The sequence below is a fragment of the Neofelis nebulosa genome, chromosome 2 (assembly GCF_028018385.1).
Source record: "Neofelis nebulosa isolate mNeoNeb1 chromosome 2, mNeoNeb1.pri, whole genome shotgun sequence".
Lineage (NCBI taxonomy): Eukaryota > Metazoa > Chordata > Mammalia > Carnivora > Felidae > Neofelis > Neofelis nebulosa.
In genome coordinates, this window is record NC_080783.1 from 141,190,449 (window position 1) to 141,208,819 (window position 18,371).

Consider the following 18,371-nt stretch of genomic DNA (forward strand, 5'->3'; position numbering starts at 1 on the left):
GAGTTCCTGAACCTTATTAACTGGCAGTCTTCAGACAACAAGAACAAAGAGAACAAACAACAAAAACCAACCAATCTCTTGGTGAAAAAAAAAAAATGTTTACACACAATAATCTCTACACATTAGCCAGTAAAGTCAAACATGTACAAACATCTTTTTGAAGGTGCAGGGTAACCTTTCCAAAGAGAATTTTAGCAGAACATGTCCATATACTTAAAAATGTACATCCCACTTGCCCAGGATTTCCTCTCTACAGAATTATTCTTTGAAAATAATTGTGGGGGCGCCTGGGTGGCTCAGTCGGTTGAGTGTCCGACTTCGGCTCAGGTCACGATCTCGCGGTCCGTGAGTTCGAGCCCCGCGTCGGGCTCTGGGCTGATGGCTCAGAGCCTGGAGCCTGCTTCCGATTCTGTGTCTCCCTCTCTCTCTGCCCCTCCCCCGTTCATGCTCTGTCTCTCTCTGTCCCAAAAATAAATAAACGTTAAAAAAAAATTAAAAAAAAAAGAAAATAATTGTGTATGGCACAAATATGAAAAGATATAAGGATGTTCACTCAAGTTATATTCAATAGTGAAGCTCAGAACAAACGTATAACAATAGGGAATTGGTTAAATATGATTATATATCCACATGCTGCCAATAGAGCTAATGATCCAACCAGATGGCCTGAGAATAAAACACATTTTCAGAACTTACAAAAAACTTAGAGAATTTACCTCCTTCACACTCTTCCTTAGGAAATCATTTGAAGTTATGCTGCAGCACAATGAGTGAGTGAACCAAGAAAGACAGACATGGGATCCAGGAAACAGTGGCCCCAAACCAGGAAAGTCATGGCAGGAAGCCCAGGACACTGGGCAGCAGACCTAGAGAGCAGTCTGTTCAGACTGAAGTGGAGAATGGAGGGTTCCAAGGGCAGGTATCTGGGAAAAAACGATCGCAGAGATGTGATGCTATCCTTGAGAGTATGGAACAACTCAAATATATGATAAAGGCCAAGAATATGTTGCAAGAAAAAAGGGAAGCATTGGAAACTCTAAACAAAAATTAGACAGGAAATGTAATCTTGTTTGTGCAGTCCACTATTTTAATATGATTGTCATAATTGATTGTCATAATTTTCATATTGATTTTCTCTGTGTCAGATCAAACAGATGTAAAGGAAAACTTGGTTCAAAATCTTGACAATACAACCCCCCGCCCCCACCAAGTACAAATGACAAACTGAGAAGTGAAGTAGTGGTTAGAGACACAAAAAGTAGCATAGGAGCACTAATACCCTCACCTTAAAAAGTATCAAGAGGTGCTACAGAACCAGAAATGGAAGTTTTCAGAGGAACTTAGAAACTAAAATTCCTTTAACAACACTGAAAGGAAGAAGGGAAAGGAAAGAGAGATGTGAGAGTTAAATGCTTATCGTAACAAGAAGATAATGTCATCCAACATTGACAAATAAGACGGTGACAGTCTCCAAAGATGGCTGCCATCACTTCCTTCCCTTCCTAGATGTGCACAGTGCTCCTCATATGAAGAGGTGGGGTCTTATTTTCCTCCCCTTGAATCTAGGCTGCCCTAGAAAACTCACGTGACCACCAGAATGCAGTGGAAGTAACATCCTGGGTCTTCTGAAGCTCAGTCATGAGAAGCTTTGCAGAAGGGCCGCAGGAGGGGCCACAAACAGGCACTGTAGGTGACAGCCCTGCTGAGGTCCCAGCAGAGAGCCAGCATCAATTGCCAGACACTGGAATGAGTCTGTTTCAACCCAGTTGAGGCTTTAGAGGACTCCAGTCCCAAATGCTACTTAACAGCACCCACATGAGAGATCCCATGCAAGAACTGTCCCACTTTTTTTTTTTATATTATTAAGAACTCATGAGTCAATGGTTTTCAATGGCTACAATAGTTATTCTAATTGATTATCAAAATGTCACATTTTTAGCCAATGAGAGAGCTTTCATGTTAGTTCTTATGTCCTTTAGACATAACCCCATTAGTCTTTGATAGGCTTCTTGCTTTCTGACATAAGATTGCCAGTTATTTTGTTGTATGCAACACTTCAATGTGTAAAATAAATTTTAAATTTTGAGCCCATTTTTGTCATATATAATCAAACACAGAACGCTATTTTTGACTTATGCATACACCCATTGGAAAAAAGTGGAAATACCTAAATGTAAATGGTAATTAAGTAAATATAGTCATCTCTGGGTTGTGGGATTTGGGAATTATTTTTTCTTTTTGCTTGTCAATATTTTCTAATCCTCAAATAAAAATTAATGACCTGTCTAATTTCTTCAAATGGCCTCTGCCTATATGTTTTTCATAGCTTTTTTAATGTTTATTTATTTTTGAGAGAGGAGAGAGAGAGAGAGAGAGAGAGAGAGAGATAAGGGGCAGAGGGAGAGGAAGAGAGAATCCCAAGTAGGCTCCACACTGTCAGCGCAGAGCCGGATGCAGGACTCTATCTCATGAACTGCGAGATCAGGACCTGAGCCGGAATCAAGAGTGGGTCACTTAACCAAATGAGCCACCCCAGTGCCCTTTTTCAATTCACAGTGTTGCTATAAGGGGCCTTAATCACGGTCTTCCCAAATGTATACTTTTGTGGTTCTCTTTCTGCCTCTCTGAAGTTCTCCTCTGCCTCTTTTAGAGGATCATCCTTCTTCTGGTTCCTGCCCCTGCCCCCACAACACAAATCTTACTTCTAATGCATACGGGCCCCTTGCCCCTGGGACAGCTGTGCTACTGCCACAAGGTCTCACAGCATCTCAAAGTATCTTTCTGCCCAAACGGTCTCCCATGTCCTTCCATGGTATCACATCCCTTTAGTGCTCTGGATCCTTTTGCCCTCTTCTTTCCCTTCATTCTGTGAAATCCAAATTAGTCACCCTGCTCTGTTGACTACAAAATGGCTTTTAGATTTTTTTTTTCCTTCATTAACATGATCACCACCATAACCCCTAAAATTAAATTCCTTCATAATCTATCACTCATATTATTCCAATAACCTCCTACAACATTTCGTCCCCCCATGTAGCATTTTTTTCTACATATCACCATCAGTCTTATCTTTCTAGTATGCCAGTTGTATCAAGTTTTTTTGTTTTTTGTTTTTTGGGGGTTTTTTGGCTAATGGGCCTATAACAACTCTGTGAAAAGTGAAAATGCAAGTCCGGTGATCTGGGATGTTGACTCCATCAAATGACTCCATCTTATTCATCTAAACGTACAACCACTACCAAGCGCACACAGATCCACCCTGACACCCTAGTCCTTACTATCACCTCCGAAGGTCTGACTTCTTCTCCTCAGGGATTTTCCTCATGTCTTCTGACCTAGGAAGTCTTCCCCACTTTTTCCTGCTAATCTAAACATTTTTTTTTTTTTTGAGAATGAAGTTAAGTCCCATCTACCTCAAAAGCTCTTTTAGAAAATTCAAAAAAGCACAAATATATATAGGAAAATTTATGCACAACTCATATTCACTACAAGAATATACATCAAGTATGGTCAGTAGTTATCTCTGAAGAATCAGACCTAGACAACACTGGACTTACTAAGTCCTATATTTCAACAGTCTCAGATTTTTTTTTACATATATCCATGTTCAGACTAAAAAAATTAACAGAAGTTAACACAGTCATCTTTCCGTTCCCTAAACTGTAATGGCATTACCGATTTATCAGTGGGCGATGTGTTCCTTGAATTTTTTGATAGTTTCTTACGCTCAAATCTTAGCTACCTAACGGAATTGCACAGGTTCCATCATATGCCTTGTCCCCTGTACCCCCAGAGCTCCTTCGTTCAAAACCACACAGGGGTGGAGGACTATGCTTCAGTCTTGCTTCTATATTTTCTGCTCCTGTATATCAATGACTCATCACCTGTTTAATCCAGTACACCTGTGACAGCATTAGGTGGGACATGGCAACCATGAGATAAGCTTTAGGTTATGCGTGATTCCTCACCACCGTATCCCCTTCTCTCCTACTCAAGAAAACCTACTGAAATACAAATGAGATAGATGCGATTAAAGGGACAAGCTCAAGTCTAATAGTTTTAGACAAATAAATTACAAATTTTGATACTTTACTGTTAGCAAATTATGACAAAACTTACAATTCACTTGTGGTCAATATGGCTTTTCCACCTCTGCCATCTACCTTTAAGGAGCTCTCTGCCTGTAGTAAAACTCATACTTGCCTTGGCCTCTACGTGATTCTGTGAGGGAAAACAAAACAGGATTTGTCTGATCCCTTCCGGAGCTTAAAAGAAAATTCTCCTTTTTGCCAGTGATTATGAAAATCTGGATTTTCTTACCATGGGAAATTTAATTTTCTAACAGCTGAGAGTAGCTAGGGTCACGGCCTTCGAAGGGAAGGGAGAAAGAGAACTAAAAGTATGACGCACCTACTTCTGTTGGCGTGGTGCTACATACTGTGCTGCCATCGATGGGTGGGAGTGGCGTGGCCACCCTTTCCCACCATAGGGCTGGAGAGAAATTCTGAGCATCCCACACTGGACACTCGTGTAAAAATGTGACTGTGTTCCATGGGAGCAATAGTGAGGTGTTTTATAGGTTATTGCACGGACCCGGAGCCTTAACACATTTCCATGGAAACCCCTTTCAGAGTTCCACCAATCTAAAAGTGACATTTGGGAACAAAACCCATCCTATATTTAATAACTTTTTGCTAAACTTTAATCATTAAAGGTTTTTGATCATTTATTTACAAGACAATCGAAGGTCTGAGTGAACACACAGGATCAGATGATTGCCAAATCAGACTCATGTGAAACCGTGATCTTTCCCGGTACTGAGCTTTTAGTAAATGTTCCAAGGATACAGGCCATCAAATGATTCAGAGGACACAGAGAGAGTTGCGGGACATCAAAGGTAGCTGGTAAGTCAGGTCCTTCCTGTGCTGAACAGGCGACTCCGGCCCAGAAGGTATGAACACTCTACTAAGTGAGGTTCGCCAAGTTTCCCACACAGCAGTGAGAGTTTAACTTATAAAACATGTCCATTCTATACTCTCCAAAAGCTGTACAGTGCACCTGACATTCTCCAAGGAGGCAGGCCTCACATTCCTGTGTTCTCTTTACCATGGGTTGTCTTTAACCAGGGACATCCTAAAGGCATTCCACAGTTAAGGTCTCTTCTCCCAGCAAGTGTCAGTACTCTGTCTACCCAAAGGTCCTGCTGACAAGGTTAGACTAGAGTCACTGGCCCTCCTTTCTTCCCCTCCCTTTCTCCCAAGAAACAAATGGCTTGGCAGGCCAGCTGCTTTCACCCCTTCCTTCCAGGGTTACTTAGGAACCTGGTGACATAGCTTAGCTTATTCTTACTTGCCCACTGCCTACCCCCCAAGCATTAGAACCAAATCAAATCATTTTAACAAAACAGCTGAATCACAGAATTTCATCATTAAAATAAAACTTCAAAGATTTTTTAGTGCAAACTCCTACTCAAAGTTTCTACTTATTATATCTATTTTTGTATCTATCTGATTGAAGATATCTTATGGTAGAAAGAACTACTTTAAAAGGCCATTGTTATAATTTTCTTTTCATTCAATGGTGTCTCTTCTGTAAAACAGAAGTCTCACCTGCCTTACTTTTACTGTCCCCAAAGGTCCTAGTTCTAACACCTGAATTAATCCAGAATTAGTCCATTCTCTTCTACTTAATAATCCTCTCACATTCCCCAGGACCTTTCCAAACCATCATGTCCTACAACTTATCTTTTGTGGGCTGACCTCTCTGGGTCCTTCAATTGTTTATCTCAGGACAATAGCTTCCTATTCTAATCTCTGCTCTGTCATCTGGAAGCCCTTTCCCCTACCCCCTGCATATTCAAGGTCAAGGGCTCCAGATAATGAGCTTGGGTGTGGTCTAACAAGGAAAACTGTAATTTGTGTTTGAATTGGATGCTGTGCCTCCCCTAATAGAGTCTAAATTTGAAAACAGCTTTCTTTTTAAGCAGATGTGACATGCTATTGGCTCAACTGAAGTTGTGGTCATTTATCACCTCCAGATCATTCCTCCCCACCTATACACATCGTCATACCTAACCGCAAAACCTAACATTTATCATTATTAGGTTCCATCTATTTGTTTCAGCCTACTGCTCCAGCTTGAAACTTTTTAAAAATGTAATACATCATCCAGCATATTATTAGTTCCCCTTCCTAACCTTGTTTCAGTCATTTGATAAGCTTGTTAAAAAAAAAAAATCTTTTTATTGTGGTAAAATATACATAACATAAAATTTACTTTTAACTACTTTTAAATGTTTAAGTCTCTAGAACTTTTCATATCCCCAAAACGAAACTCCTCCATTCAACAGTAACTTTACAATACCCCCTCCACCCAGCCCCTGGTAACTATCCTATTTTCTGTGTCCAAGGATTTGACTGTTCTAGCACATCGTACAAGGAGAATCATATAAGACTGGGGTTTTTTAAATCTAATTAAGAAAAAAAAATCACTAGCTTCACCACACATAAACTGTAAAAAAAATAATAATAATAAAATAAAATAAAAATCTAATTAAGAACAAAATATTGACCTGGGTAGACATGGCAATCATCTTGGCTGACATCTATTTTATCTTCACACATAAGTCCAATATATGAACTATTTCCTTTCCTGGTATTGAAAGGAAACAGGCTTAGTTTCCGATTCTGTGTCTCCCTCTCTCTCTGCCCCTCACCCGTTCATGCTCTGTCTCTCTCTGTCCCAAAAATAAATAAAAAACGTTGAAAAAAAAAATTAAAAAAAAAAAAAAAAAAAAAAAAAAAAGAAAGGAAACAGGCTTCAAAAGCCAAGCCAGGTTAGAGAAAGAAAGGGAGACAGTTCTGCTAAAATGATCCAACTGTGCAAATCTGAGGGGATGCTTTTCCACACAGAAAAGAGTGAAGTGGTAAGCACAGTATAAGGAAAGAAGAGGTAGCCTTGAACTCTTCCTAAGACAAAATGGAGGAAGGCCTTAAGGAGGTTTGTTATGTTCATGAAATATCGGCAATGGTCACTTCAGATATTCTATCTGAACTGGGATTCTCTGTCTCCCTCTCTCTCTGCCCATCTCTCTCTCTCTCTCACTCTCTCTCTCTCTCTCTGCATCAGGCTCTGCACTGATGGCGGGAAGCCTGCTTGGGATTCTCTTGTCTCCTTCTCTCTCTGCCCATCCCCCCACTCTTTAAAAAATAAACATTTAAAAAAGTAAATATTAAAACAAATTCCAAAACCCAAACACATTTTTTCACCCCTACATATGTACATCACATGTCTTTACATAGATGCACATACATATATAACACATATTATTTTTTAAATGGCCACTTAACATTTTTACCACAACTAAATCCCTCAATTAGTAGAGTTATAAGCTCACTGTATAATTCTAGTTGTATGCAGATTTGAATAAGTAAGCTATATAAATAATAATAAAATACTTTAAGACTTACTTCTGCTAGTTTATTGCTCATTACAGTATAAGATGACAATATTTTGATAATCTTTTATTTCAGTGGAAAAAAAGGTTAACATGTTATTCCAGTTTTTAAAATATTTTCTTTGATTTAACTATTTGATTTTTTTTTTACCTCAAAATTTTTTTTAATGTTTTTATTTATTTTTGAGACAGAAAAACAGAGCATGGACAGGGGAGGGGCAGAGAGAGAGGGAAACACAGAATCTGAAGCAGGCTCCAGGCTCTGAGCTGTCAGCACAGAGCCCGATGCGGGGCTCAAACTGACAGAGTGTGAGCTCATGACATGAGCCGAAGTTGGACGATTAACCGACTGAGCCACCCAGGAGCCCCAATATTTAATATGTTTTTAAGTTTATTTGAGAGTGTGCATGTGGGGGAAGGACAGAGAAGAGGGAGAGAAAGAATCCCAAGCAGGATCCTCACTGTTAGTGTGGAGCCTGAGCGGGGCTGGATCCCACTAATTATGAGATCATGACCTGAGCTGAAACCAAGAATTGGACACTTAACTGAATGAACCACCCAGGTGCCCCTAACATGTTATATATCATATGAAAATTTAGTGGGAAATAGAAATCACACAGACCTTACTACTGAATCTTGCTTTAGTAAGCTATATTAGGTGGCTATTTTAATACTTGCCTAGTCAACAGAAATGTTAAGTTTTGAAATTGTATTACTTTTAAAATGTTGTTGTAACAGCCATGATAGTTAATTAAAATTTTTCTTTAAGACTATCTTAATGGGAGAAAAGAAGGAAATACATTATTTATGCGTAACTGAGAATAGGCAACACTATTCAAACCATCTTAAAACATTTAAACAGTTTAACACTGTTAATGACAAACTGTTAGTGAGTCATGGCATTTGTTGCATGGTGTTGTGGAAATTCTTTAGACTAAACCTAAGACTAATATTTTTCTAATTCTTGTCTCCTGATATAAATTACAACTTTATCGTATCTGACATAACAAGCCTTTCATTTTTCAGCACCACTTCCTACATACCTCCTTGCAAAGTGTTTTTAAAATGTGGACAGAACATTAAACAAGAAACAAGTTCTCACCTTCAAGGTATTCACACTGCAGCTTAAATACCCTTAAATAAAGGCACTGAGAGCCTCTGAAACCAAATTTTCTTCCTGGATTGTAGCTGAATGGTGTAATGATTAAATTCCAGGGTAGTGTAACCAATGCATAAGAGTTGGGAAAAGTCTGTTACAGGAGTGCTTTTCTTTTCAAATTTAAATGTTTTCCAGTGTTATATAACTTGTTACCTAAAGGTGTGATTTGGGGAGAGAGGGTGATTCATAGGAAACACAGAAGAAAACTAAGGCTACCAGAGAGATCACAATGGGAGTACAAAAGACAGTGGTTTATCCTTAGAAAGAGACCTTAAAGCATAAATGTGTTCACACCCTTTATAAGAGATTACCCTGTCATATTTTCCCTGACAACTAGGATCCTGACCAAGGGAGAAAAGCTGCATATTAGGGAAAAATCTGTAGGATTTTTACCTTTTTATATATAGAAGATTCCTTAAGCTCTAACTTATTCCCCCCAGAGAATCTTAAAATGCCAGTAAATACACTAAAGAAAGGTACAAAACTAGTAGTGATCAAGACATTATATAACCTACATATAACTTATTTCATAACCTAAATCTAGAAGAATCTTACTTTTCAACTATTCAGTACAGCATACGTTTAAAACTTACGGATAACTTGCCTCCATTTTCCACTGTAAGTTTTATTTAGTTACAATCAGAAAATCTTTTAAGAAGCTGCTACAAACAGCTTAAACAGTCTCATACGTATCAAGTTAAAGTACTTTCCAAATACCAGTTCTCATCATATAAGTGAAGAACTTCATAAAAGTTTATATAAAATAATAATAGTAGTAGTAGCTGTTGTTATTTTGTTAGCCTTAAACAGCACAAAGTGACCTGGGAATTCATTATAGTCAAATAGGAAATGTAAAATCTATAAATGACACAGGATCACTACATCTATGAACAATTATTATTTTCTAATTTTCTTGTTTCCCTATGAATAGATTCACTTTAATTCGATAGACTTACTTCATATCATTCATTTCATACAATAGAACACAGGAAGGCATCAAAAAAGCAATCACCTCTAGAAAACACTGCAGTTGATTTTCTTATCAACTTAACTAAATGAAGAGTTAATTTATTTTTTTTTAAATATCCAGCATGCACTTTATTGATTTTTTTAATAAAGGCATAAAAGTCCAAAGAGAAAACAGTATCCATCCCACATAATTAAATACTCAACTTGCCAATGCACGCACAGCCAGCTGTTTGCCAAGCCCGTGATTCAGTGGCCGAGGCACAATAGCAGCTCATAGTATTCACATTTACAAATCCACGTAAGTGACCTGTTATCTTTCACCAGCTTATATTCTTTTCATAGCACAATGGTTATTTGTGATTCATGTTCAGAGAACATACTTCTACACTGCAGCATGATATTAAACTCACATGGGCACCCACACATTCTTCCCAGATTTAACCAGTGTTTTGTTAGTCAGCTTTCATGCTTTTTACCAAGTGCTTAGGAAATAAGCGCTTGTACACCAGATATTTAAGACATGTAAAAGGTAAGAGTCTATATTTCACAACTACCTATAATCAATTAAAATCTAAAAAGAAGACAAACAGTAGGAAATGCCAGTTAAAAATAGCAGATTGCTTCAGAAAAACAAAGTGATTAAGGATACCTTTTGGGTATACATAAGCACTTATTGATAGCATTAAAACCAGCATAGTTTTTGAAATATTCGTATTAACTTTTAAGATTTATTACTTGAAGTGGGTGATACAGAGAGATATTTTGATATATCTGGTTCTTGCAGAAATAATGCCAAACTGACATCTGATTCACCAGCTATCTTTGTGCAGGCCAACATAAAGAAAAATAGAAGAATATTAATACACATTAATATTTTAAAGCCCTCCAAATAGTCACAGATATCTGGTAACATAAGGACTTTAGCAATACCAAGTCAGAAAAAAAAAAAGGCAGTGGCTATATTTAAGTTTTAAAAAGGAGAAAACATGAAATGGTATACCACAACTATTACATAAAATTTATACTATTCTGGTTTACGTATATCTATTATTTCCAAATATCTATTTGGGGCTTGTTGGTATATCTAGATTGACTAAAAAATAATTGATTGTGAAGAAACCTATCTAATGTAAAAGGAATGTAAAATCACTAATTTACAAATGTGTAATGTAGAAAAATAATTTTAGATCTAAAATTTATTATGCATTACTGCCTGAGATTTGCTGTGAGTATCCTCTATCAGCTCAGGCTTGGAAGTCTGATGAAGTCTCCGAGCAAGACTCCTCCACTGCTCCGGTCTACTTAAATGTAATCACATATGTACATGTAATTGTATGGGAATTGAATAGAGAAGAAATACTGAATCTAGTTATACAAGAATCTATCCCTAGCTCTGGCTGTTAAGTCATAAACGCATCTAGAAAGATGGGCAAATACCAACAGCTACACAATCGTAAAAATTTTAAGTGAAAATTCAAGTGAAATTGAATTAAGTGAAAAAATTAAGTGAAATTAAGTGAAATTGGGGTCATCCGCCTTTCTTAAATTTTATGAATCCAAACAGACACACTAATACAAACACACAAGTAATTATTTTTGTTAATGAATAAGATAACCTATCACAAGCATGAGCCCTGAATGAATCTGGAGTTGGTCTTGATACACTGGGAACTGGATGTTTAGGTTTCTGCTCACCAGTAAGTCATTACTCCCAATCTTGTCTACTTGTCAGGCTACCACAGATCCTGGCACTCACCAGTACAAAGGAGTATGCATACAGCGCTGTACAATGATGGATTATAAAATATTTGTCACCAATCACTTTCCAATACAAAATGAGAATCAACAAATCTGAAAGAAGGAAACATAAGTGAGATATCACATAGGAAGAAAGCTGTACTGTTTCTCAAGTGTATTTAACTCTGTCTTCCTGACAACTGGTCACAGTCCACCCTGATCCCACCCCACTTTGTTCATATCACACCAGTCCCAATACCCACTTTATTGTAAAGTATCTGTTTCCGTACAGCTGTTTTCCCCACTCTACTGTGACTGCTCCAGGACGAAGAACAAGCGTGGGAGTCTAACACAATGCCTATATAGTTAATACTTATTTGCTGAATATATTCACAGGTTACATATTTGTTGAAAGTATAAATGAATAACTTGTTTCTGGGGTTAAATAAAATGGAAATACTATTGAATGAAAACAACTTTTAAGTAAGCTTAAATTACTAATGTTTGTTACTACAACAGTTCAAACAGGTAAGCTGGTTGCAGAAAAGGTACATAACAACCAACTCATTTATAAGACAAATTCAACAAACAACCTTTAAAAATTAAAGGATGTGATTAAATATTAATTCAAAACAGCTAAAAAAAAAGGAAAAAAACAAAACAAGAACTATGACTATTAAAAAGATAGGCAAAGAAAGACATCAAGGCAATTTCTCTTTAAAAGATCCTGAACCTAAACACCACGATTCAGAAAATGGTTTCCTTTACCAAAACAGAATGTTTAACAAAACAGAAACTTCTCAAAATGTAAATGCAATTATTTTCTTTACCAAATGGTTAAACGTGAAATTTAGACATGGAAGAAATGGCCATCATAGATGGAAACCAGGGGAGGATTCAGGTTTAATGGGTTGGAGCTTCTATAATATGGGAACCTTTTTTCACAAAAAATAAAAATTACTGATGTGAATATGTATAAAAAGAAAAAATCAGATTAGAAATTTTAAAGGGAAATTTTAAAGGGAAAATAAACAGCACAAATGTGCAAATCATATTAGTAATTAACTGCATGATATACCTCTCTGGATACATCTTCTCTATATACTTTGGCTGTATACTCTGTTCACCAATTTATATGATAATGACCTTGTAATATTTTCCATAGAGAGTTCACTTTTCATTTAGCTTGGTTTAGAAAAGTTTGTTTCAGTTCATAATTCATAAGTGCTTCAGATTATTATCTTATTTGGAGAAAACTTTATCAAGTTTCCTTCATATAAGACTTTTTGGGTACTGATTACTCTCTGAACTGACAACGCTCATCAACCAGTGCATGAGGCAAACGTATTATAAATTTTGTGTCATCTTTGTCAATGACAGCACATTCTGTGCCAAACAAGCAAATCTTTTTCTAATGTGTTCACATGATTCACTCTTCTTTTAATTGGGCCATCAAATAATTCAACAGCTTACTCATTATTTTAATTCAAAATTTATCTCTTCCTCATAATGAATGTGTTTGGGTATAATAATCTAATCTTTTCCTTACAATTCACTTCCTGATGGCAGAAAATTTTCTACTGAGTCCCATCACTCATCGTATCACTTCTGTTTCATATCTCCTTATTTTTATTTAGATTCTCTGTCAGCTATTTATTAAATTTGAAAATTATAAAACAGGGCTCTCTATAAAATGTCCAAATCAGGGATGTGTTCTTTCTTTTGTCTTATTGAGATGGTCTACAACATCTTTGCAAAGAGTTTAAATGGCATATCGTCACTTAATTTCCCCCTTTGTCTCATAATGTAAAAGGCTATTCTAACTCCATCCCACACAAGGGGATATATGACAGAAGGAAACATGGTGTAGGAAGAGTTCTTGATCTTAACTGATTATGGCTAAAAGTTTCCCTTTGCAATCTTTACCCAAACACTACAAACCATGAGCATAGGAACATGTTTCAAGGACCGTTACAAGTGAGAGACTTTGATGCTTAGCTTCGTGAGTTTTCCAGGAATTCCACTTAAGAAACTCTTTAAGCCAAAAATGGACCATTGCTAGTAAAAAAAAAAAAAAAAAGAAAAAAAAAAAGAAAAAAAAATATATGTATATATATGTGTGTGTGTGTGTGTGTATGTATATATCCAGGCCTAACTGAGGCCCCACTCTGCAGCTCTATCTTCAAAGAGAACCAGAGAGCCAACAGGAAAAAAGTTTCATGCTCTACCATCACAGCAGATATTTTTTTTCCTGTGTATGAGTCCTACAAGCTACTTCTCAAATAAATAAACCGAAAGCATAGACTATGTATTCTTTGCAAAATCCCATGAGTAATTTAAAAAGAAACAGACAGTGGTCAACTTATCACATACCAGAAATGAGGTAGCCCGAAGAAATAGAGATATTCACTTTCACAAACGATGAGTCACCCCTATAAATATTTAAAAAAAAAATTCTTTTTTTAGCACATGAGTTATAGATGACAGCTACATTTATTCTACTGAAGAGTATAATTAAAATGCTTTCTATAGATTCTTGAAAGGTGAATTGTCATTTGCACAAGGCACTGTGTTAGCTGTGATATACTTCTAACTGCATGAATGATCATAATTTCTTACATGAGCTAAAAGTTTTACATAAACAGTTTTACCAAAAGATAACTTGTTATAAATGTGTTCTCATATGATTTGTTTGTGAAAGGATTCCAACAGACTTCCAGATGCTGATGGTTTTTGATTCCTTATTCTAAATCAGAGACTCAAATACTTCAAGAAATCTTCTAGCCTGCCCCTGATCTTGAGACCATATACTATTGGGAAATGGTTGGAACAAGACAGCTTAATCCTGCTGTTTCAACACCTATACATATCAAGATCCTACAATTTGCCTTAATAATCATCTTTACTCCAAGAAACAAATACGAATTATCAGTCTTTTCATCAATTTATAATGTGAACTCTTGGTGAAATGAACACAAAATTAAACTGAAATGCAAATGTAAAGGTTAGATGCCCTGTCTTCTTAACAAATGTTGATCTGCAAATATGGCCCAGGAAAATTGAACCTGGAATAAATTACAGCATCAAAGAAAATGTGAAAATATCAAAAATTACACAAGGTAAACATTTGATAGGGACAAAAATTGATGAGTGAATCAAACCTTTGTCATAAAATTCATCTCCCAAAAGAACTGGTTCTGTTGACAACCATATTACTCTAATAAAATTATGAAAAAAAACCTTAGAAACTGTTTAGGTAGATTACATAAAAAACCTCATCATGGAATTAAATTCACTAAGTTGATTCATTGAAAAATACCTTCCCGATGAAAATTTATCAATACTGGTACTATCCTGATGGACATAATTCCATATTTATTAAAATGACATCGTTGCAGTCAAACAAATAGTCAAAAGTTATATCGTCCCACATCCCCCAGAGCCCCACATCTACTGCATCCCTATGCAGGGCTTTCTCAAAACATACCTCACCTCTCAAACCAAGCTGAATTAAGCCTTCTCCTATAATTCTAGGAAACAGTTTTCAGTATCTCTGCCATTGCAACAACATTTAATTTTTTCAAAAAGAATCACCTTAGAAATTATCCTATTATGGCTGAACACAGTTATTATTAGTGCTTCAAATCTTCTCGTGTGGTACTAAAGTCCTCTCACATGGATATGAATGATTCTCGTTGTTATACCTTTGATATCAAATGATGGGTTAAACACAAAACTCAGTCTTCAGTAGATATTATCCAAGTTGACTATCCCATCTCAATAGGAACTCATTTTTTGCTCAGAACAGTGGTAACAACAGCTTGGTTTTACTCACTAAGTCAGTATAAATGTTTACATCGTTATCATCACATTCTCCGTCTTGGGTAACAATTGCAATGCTAGTGCAAAGTGGCCTTCATTATTTGTGTTCAAATCTAAAATAAATCATTTTATTGCACCTCGCTAAAATAAGTCTGAGCACAAGCATTTTAATAAACCATGCACCATCAATACACTTTCTGTTTTAAAGTAAGAAATGTTCTTATTAATAATTAATATCAAAACATAAATCAAATGGACTATATTGGAAAGAAACAGCTTACCAAAGTGGATCAGCTTTTGCAGCCTCGTCAAAAAAGAAAATGTAGAGGCCAAAAATCCCAACCACCAAAGAATGGCATGTAGATACTACCCTGAAAAGAAACAAAATACATACAAAGATTTTAGATTCTTTGCAATAAACTTTAATTCTGGCAAAGACATTTAACATTTGAAGATGTGAAATCTGGAAGCATTTACGTATAGGAATGGAGTAGCTCTAAAAGCATAACAAAATTGTCACTTGGAAATCCAAGGGCTACAACTTTACTTTGGAATTAATAACGAGAAGTTTGCCCAGGTCTACAGTTTTCTGCTAGAAGACTGTGGAGTCACTTATTCGTTAAAAGTTCCAAAGTGGAAGCATATCTGATGATGCAGTTGACAGAGTTTTGTGCAGACAGACGGCAACTGGTGAGCCCACTACCTGGCACCTGACTCCAAGCTCCATCACTAACAGCATTGCTGTGCCATTAGTTTCCTGTTCCAATCAGTTAGGAATAACTTCCAAACCTACTGGCCTTAACCAATTCCATATCCTTGAATCAGGATTCGATGGATCATGAAATTAAAACTTATTACCTTGGAGATTTCAGTGTCAAATGCACATTCACATGCATTGCTGCACTTGATTCCTGTAACCAATTCATGAGAAAGCTAGAGCAGCTATTATTAGTCTCTTTTTGTCATTATTATGAAACCACTTCTAAACAGAAAAATTGAGGACCATGAATTTATACAGAAAATCTATTTTTAAAAGACATGCTCAAGCGAAGCAAAATGTTCACGAAATCCAGGCTGAATTTTCTTGCATAGAAGGAGAAAGGTTTAGATGAAAAACATCAGTTTCTACAAAGAAATCTTGCTAATAATTTAATGGTTCAACCAATACCCAAGCTCTCGGATTTGCTAAAGAACTGTACACAGGATGCAATATATTTATTCACATAATGAAAACGTTGACAAGTAATGAAGATTCTTTTCTCTTCATTAGAATAAAGGACAAAGGAATGACAAAATTTTCTCTTTAGAAATTAATGGGGCACAATAGACTTCTGTCTAAAATATGACCCCAATTCTTTAACAGTGAAATATATCAACTAATAGGGGTCCCTGGATGGCTCCGTCGGTTAAGCATCCAACTTCCGCTCAGGTCATGATCTCTCATTTCGGGAGTCTGAGCCCCGCGTCGGGCTCTGTGCTGACAGCTCAGAGCCTAGAACCTGCTTCAGATTCTGTCTCCCTCTCTCTGCCTCTGTCTCTTTCTCAAAAATAAACATTAAAAAAAATATATATATATAAACTTAAAATATATAACATAAACATAAAATACATAAAAATATATAACATAAACATAAAACATATAAACATAAAAATATATATTAACTAACATAAAGCTTGATATTAGAAAATTTTACTGTAACTTGAAAAATCAGTATGCTCGATCTAATAAATGATGTGGTCCTAAATAGATATATCATGTTAAATCAAATCATATTTAAATGCTCAAAAATCCTCACTAATTTAAAGGCACTAACAAAGAATCCTTTGTAATACCAAAGGATCATTTTGAAGTGTGAATAATTAACCCTGTTTATCTGGTTTACAAGTCTGGAATTTTCACGCCAAACACACCTATATACTGAACATAGCAGTCTAAGGATTTAAGTTCCTTTATGTCAAATAAAACACTCCATTTAAATAATCATACAACCAGCATTCTACTGCCATTCAAAAATTCTACGAAAGGAGAAACCACAACTTCTTACTAACTTGCTCTAGTGTTTAGTAAACTTAGATCAGAATGTTTCCCCTTGGAAAAATGACAACTTTTTGTTCCTGATACTTAGTCCTCAAATTCCCTTTTGTGTTGAAATGTTACATGGTAAATGGGAAGGATTAAAAAGGCTTAGCTGATTGAAATGACATATAATTCATGAGAGAAAAGTTAAAACTTAACTTGGGTCAAACAACCTCCCACTACAATGAGCAGAAAAAGAAAAAACCCTGTGCTTACATACTGCATGCTGCATTAAAAATCTATTCATTCAGAAACTTCTGTTAATAAACATTTCAGTGTATTCTTTAAAATCAGATTCCTGGTAAAGCAAGATGTAGATTCCTCACTGTGTAAAATGAAACACCAAGATTCTACCCAAAAGAACATACTTTTTTTTCAAAGAAGGTTAAAAAGAAACATTTATGCTAATGAAAAGGCAGTGAAATAATGGAAATAATGACCACCGTAGAACAGCAATTTAAAGTTACTGACTTAATCATTCACAAGTATTAAGAATATTGCCAAGAGAAATTATTTAGCTCAAACAGATAAGAGTTAAAAATTAGAGAAGTAGATTTCAAAATTAGGAGTATTCAACACAATTGGGCTTTCTATACCATAGGAAAACAAGTGGATATAAGAAAATGTTTTTTAATTATAAGATATAAATAATACCTACAGGTATGCTTTTTTCCAGAAAAAGCAACGATGAATTACAGCAATTTGTCACTTATAATTAATTAAACTGTTACCCCTCGGGTGTGAATTTTCTGGGTTTTTTTCCCTCCTTTGCTACTGTACGGCTCAGACGACTAGTTGTTCAGAAACTTTCCTGATTATTAGTAAGAATTATGTGAGCTATATTGATCTTGGTGTTTTAAGACTAGAAGCTGAATTTCAAGACATATACATGTACTTTACACAAAAAGCAGCCAATTTTTTTTCTTTCTTTGCACTCTACCTCACAGCTTAAGTCTCATGTAAACCAAGCTGGAGTGGGAACAGGAGTAAATATGATAGAGAAAGAGAGAGAAGAGAACATCATTTGAGTAGGGTAATGAGTCTTCTATAATCCTAGACTCCTTTTCAAATAGGAACTTGGTTTCCCAAATGGTGATTCCGCGCATCATAGAATGGCAGCGATAAGACTGAATAATGCAAAGTATTTTTCA

At 36.0% G+C, this 18,371-nt stretch overlaps 1 protein-coding gene across 4 annotated transcripts in view; it reads right to left on the reverse strand.

The window, feature by feature from the left end:
* TLCD4 (TLC domain containing 4) overlaps positions 1-18,371 on the reverse strand; it is a 103,860-nt gene that overhangs the window by 30,016 nt on the left and 55,473 nt on the right. For all 4 annotated transcript variants that reach the window (XM_058716481.1, XM_058716479.1, XM_058716480.1 and 1 more), the window contains 3 exons: positions 15,425-15,514; positions 13,695-13,753; positions 11,341-11,435 (listed from right to left, as the gene is read on the reverse strand). In XM_058716481.1, the coding sequence (XP_058572464.1) occupies positions 11,341-11,435; positions 13,695-13,753; positions 15,425-15,514 (244 nt within the window). The remainder of the gene's footprint in view (positions 1-11,340; positions 11,436-13,694; positions 13,754-15,424; positions 15,515-18,371) is intronic.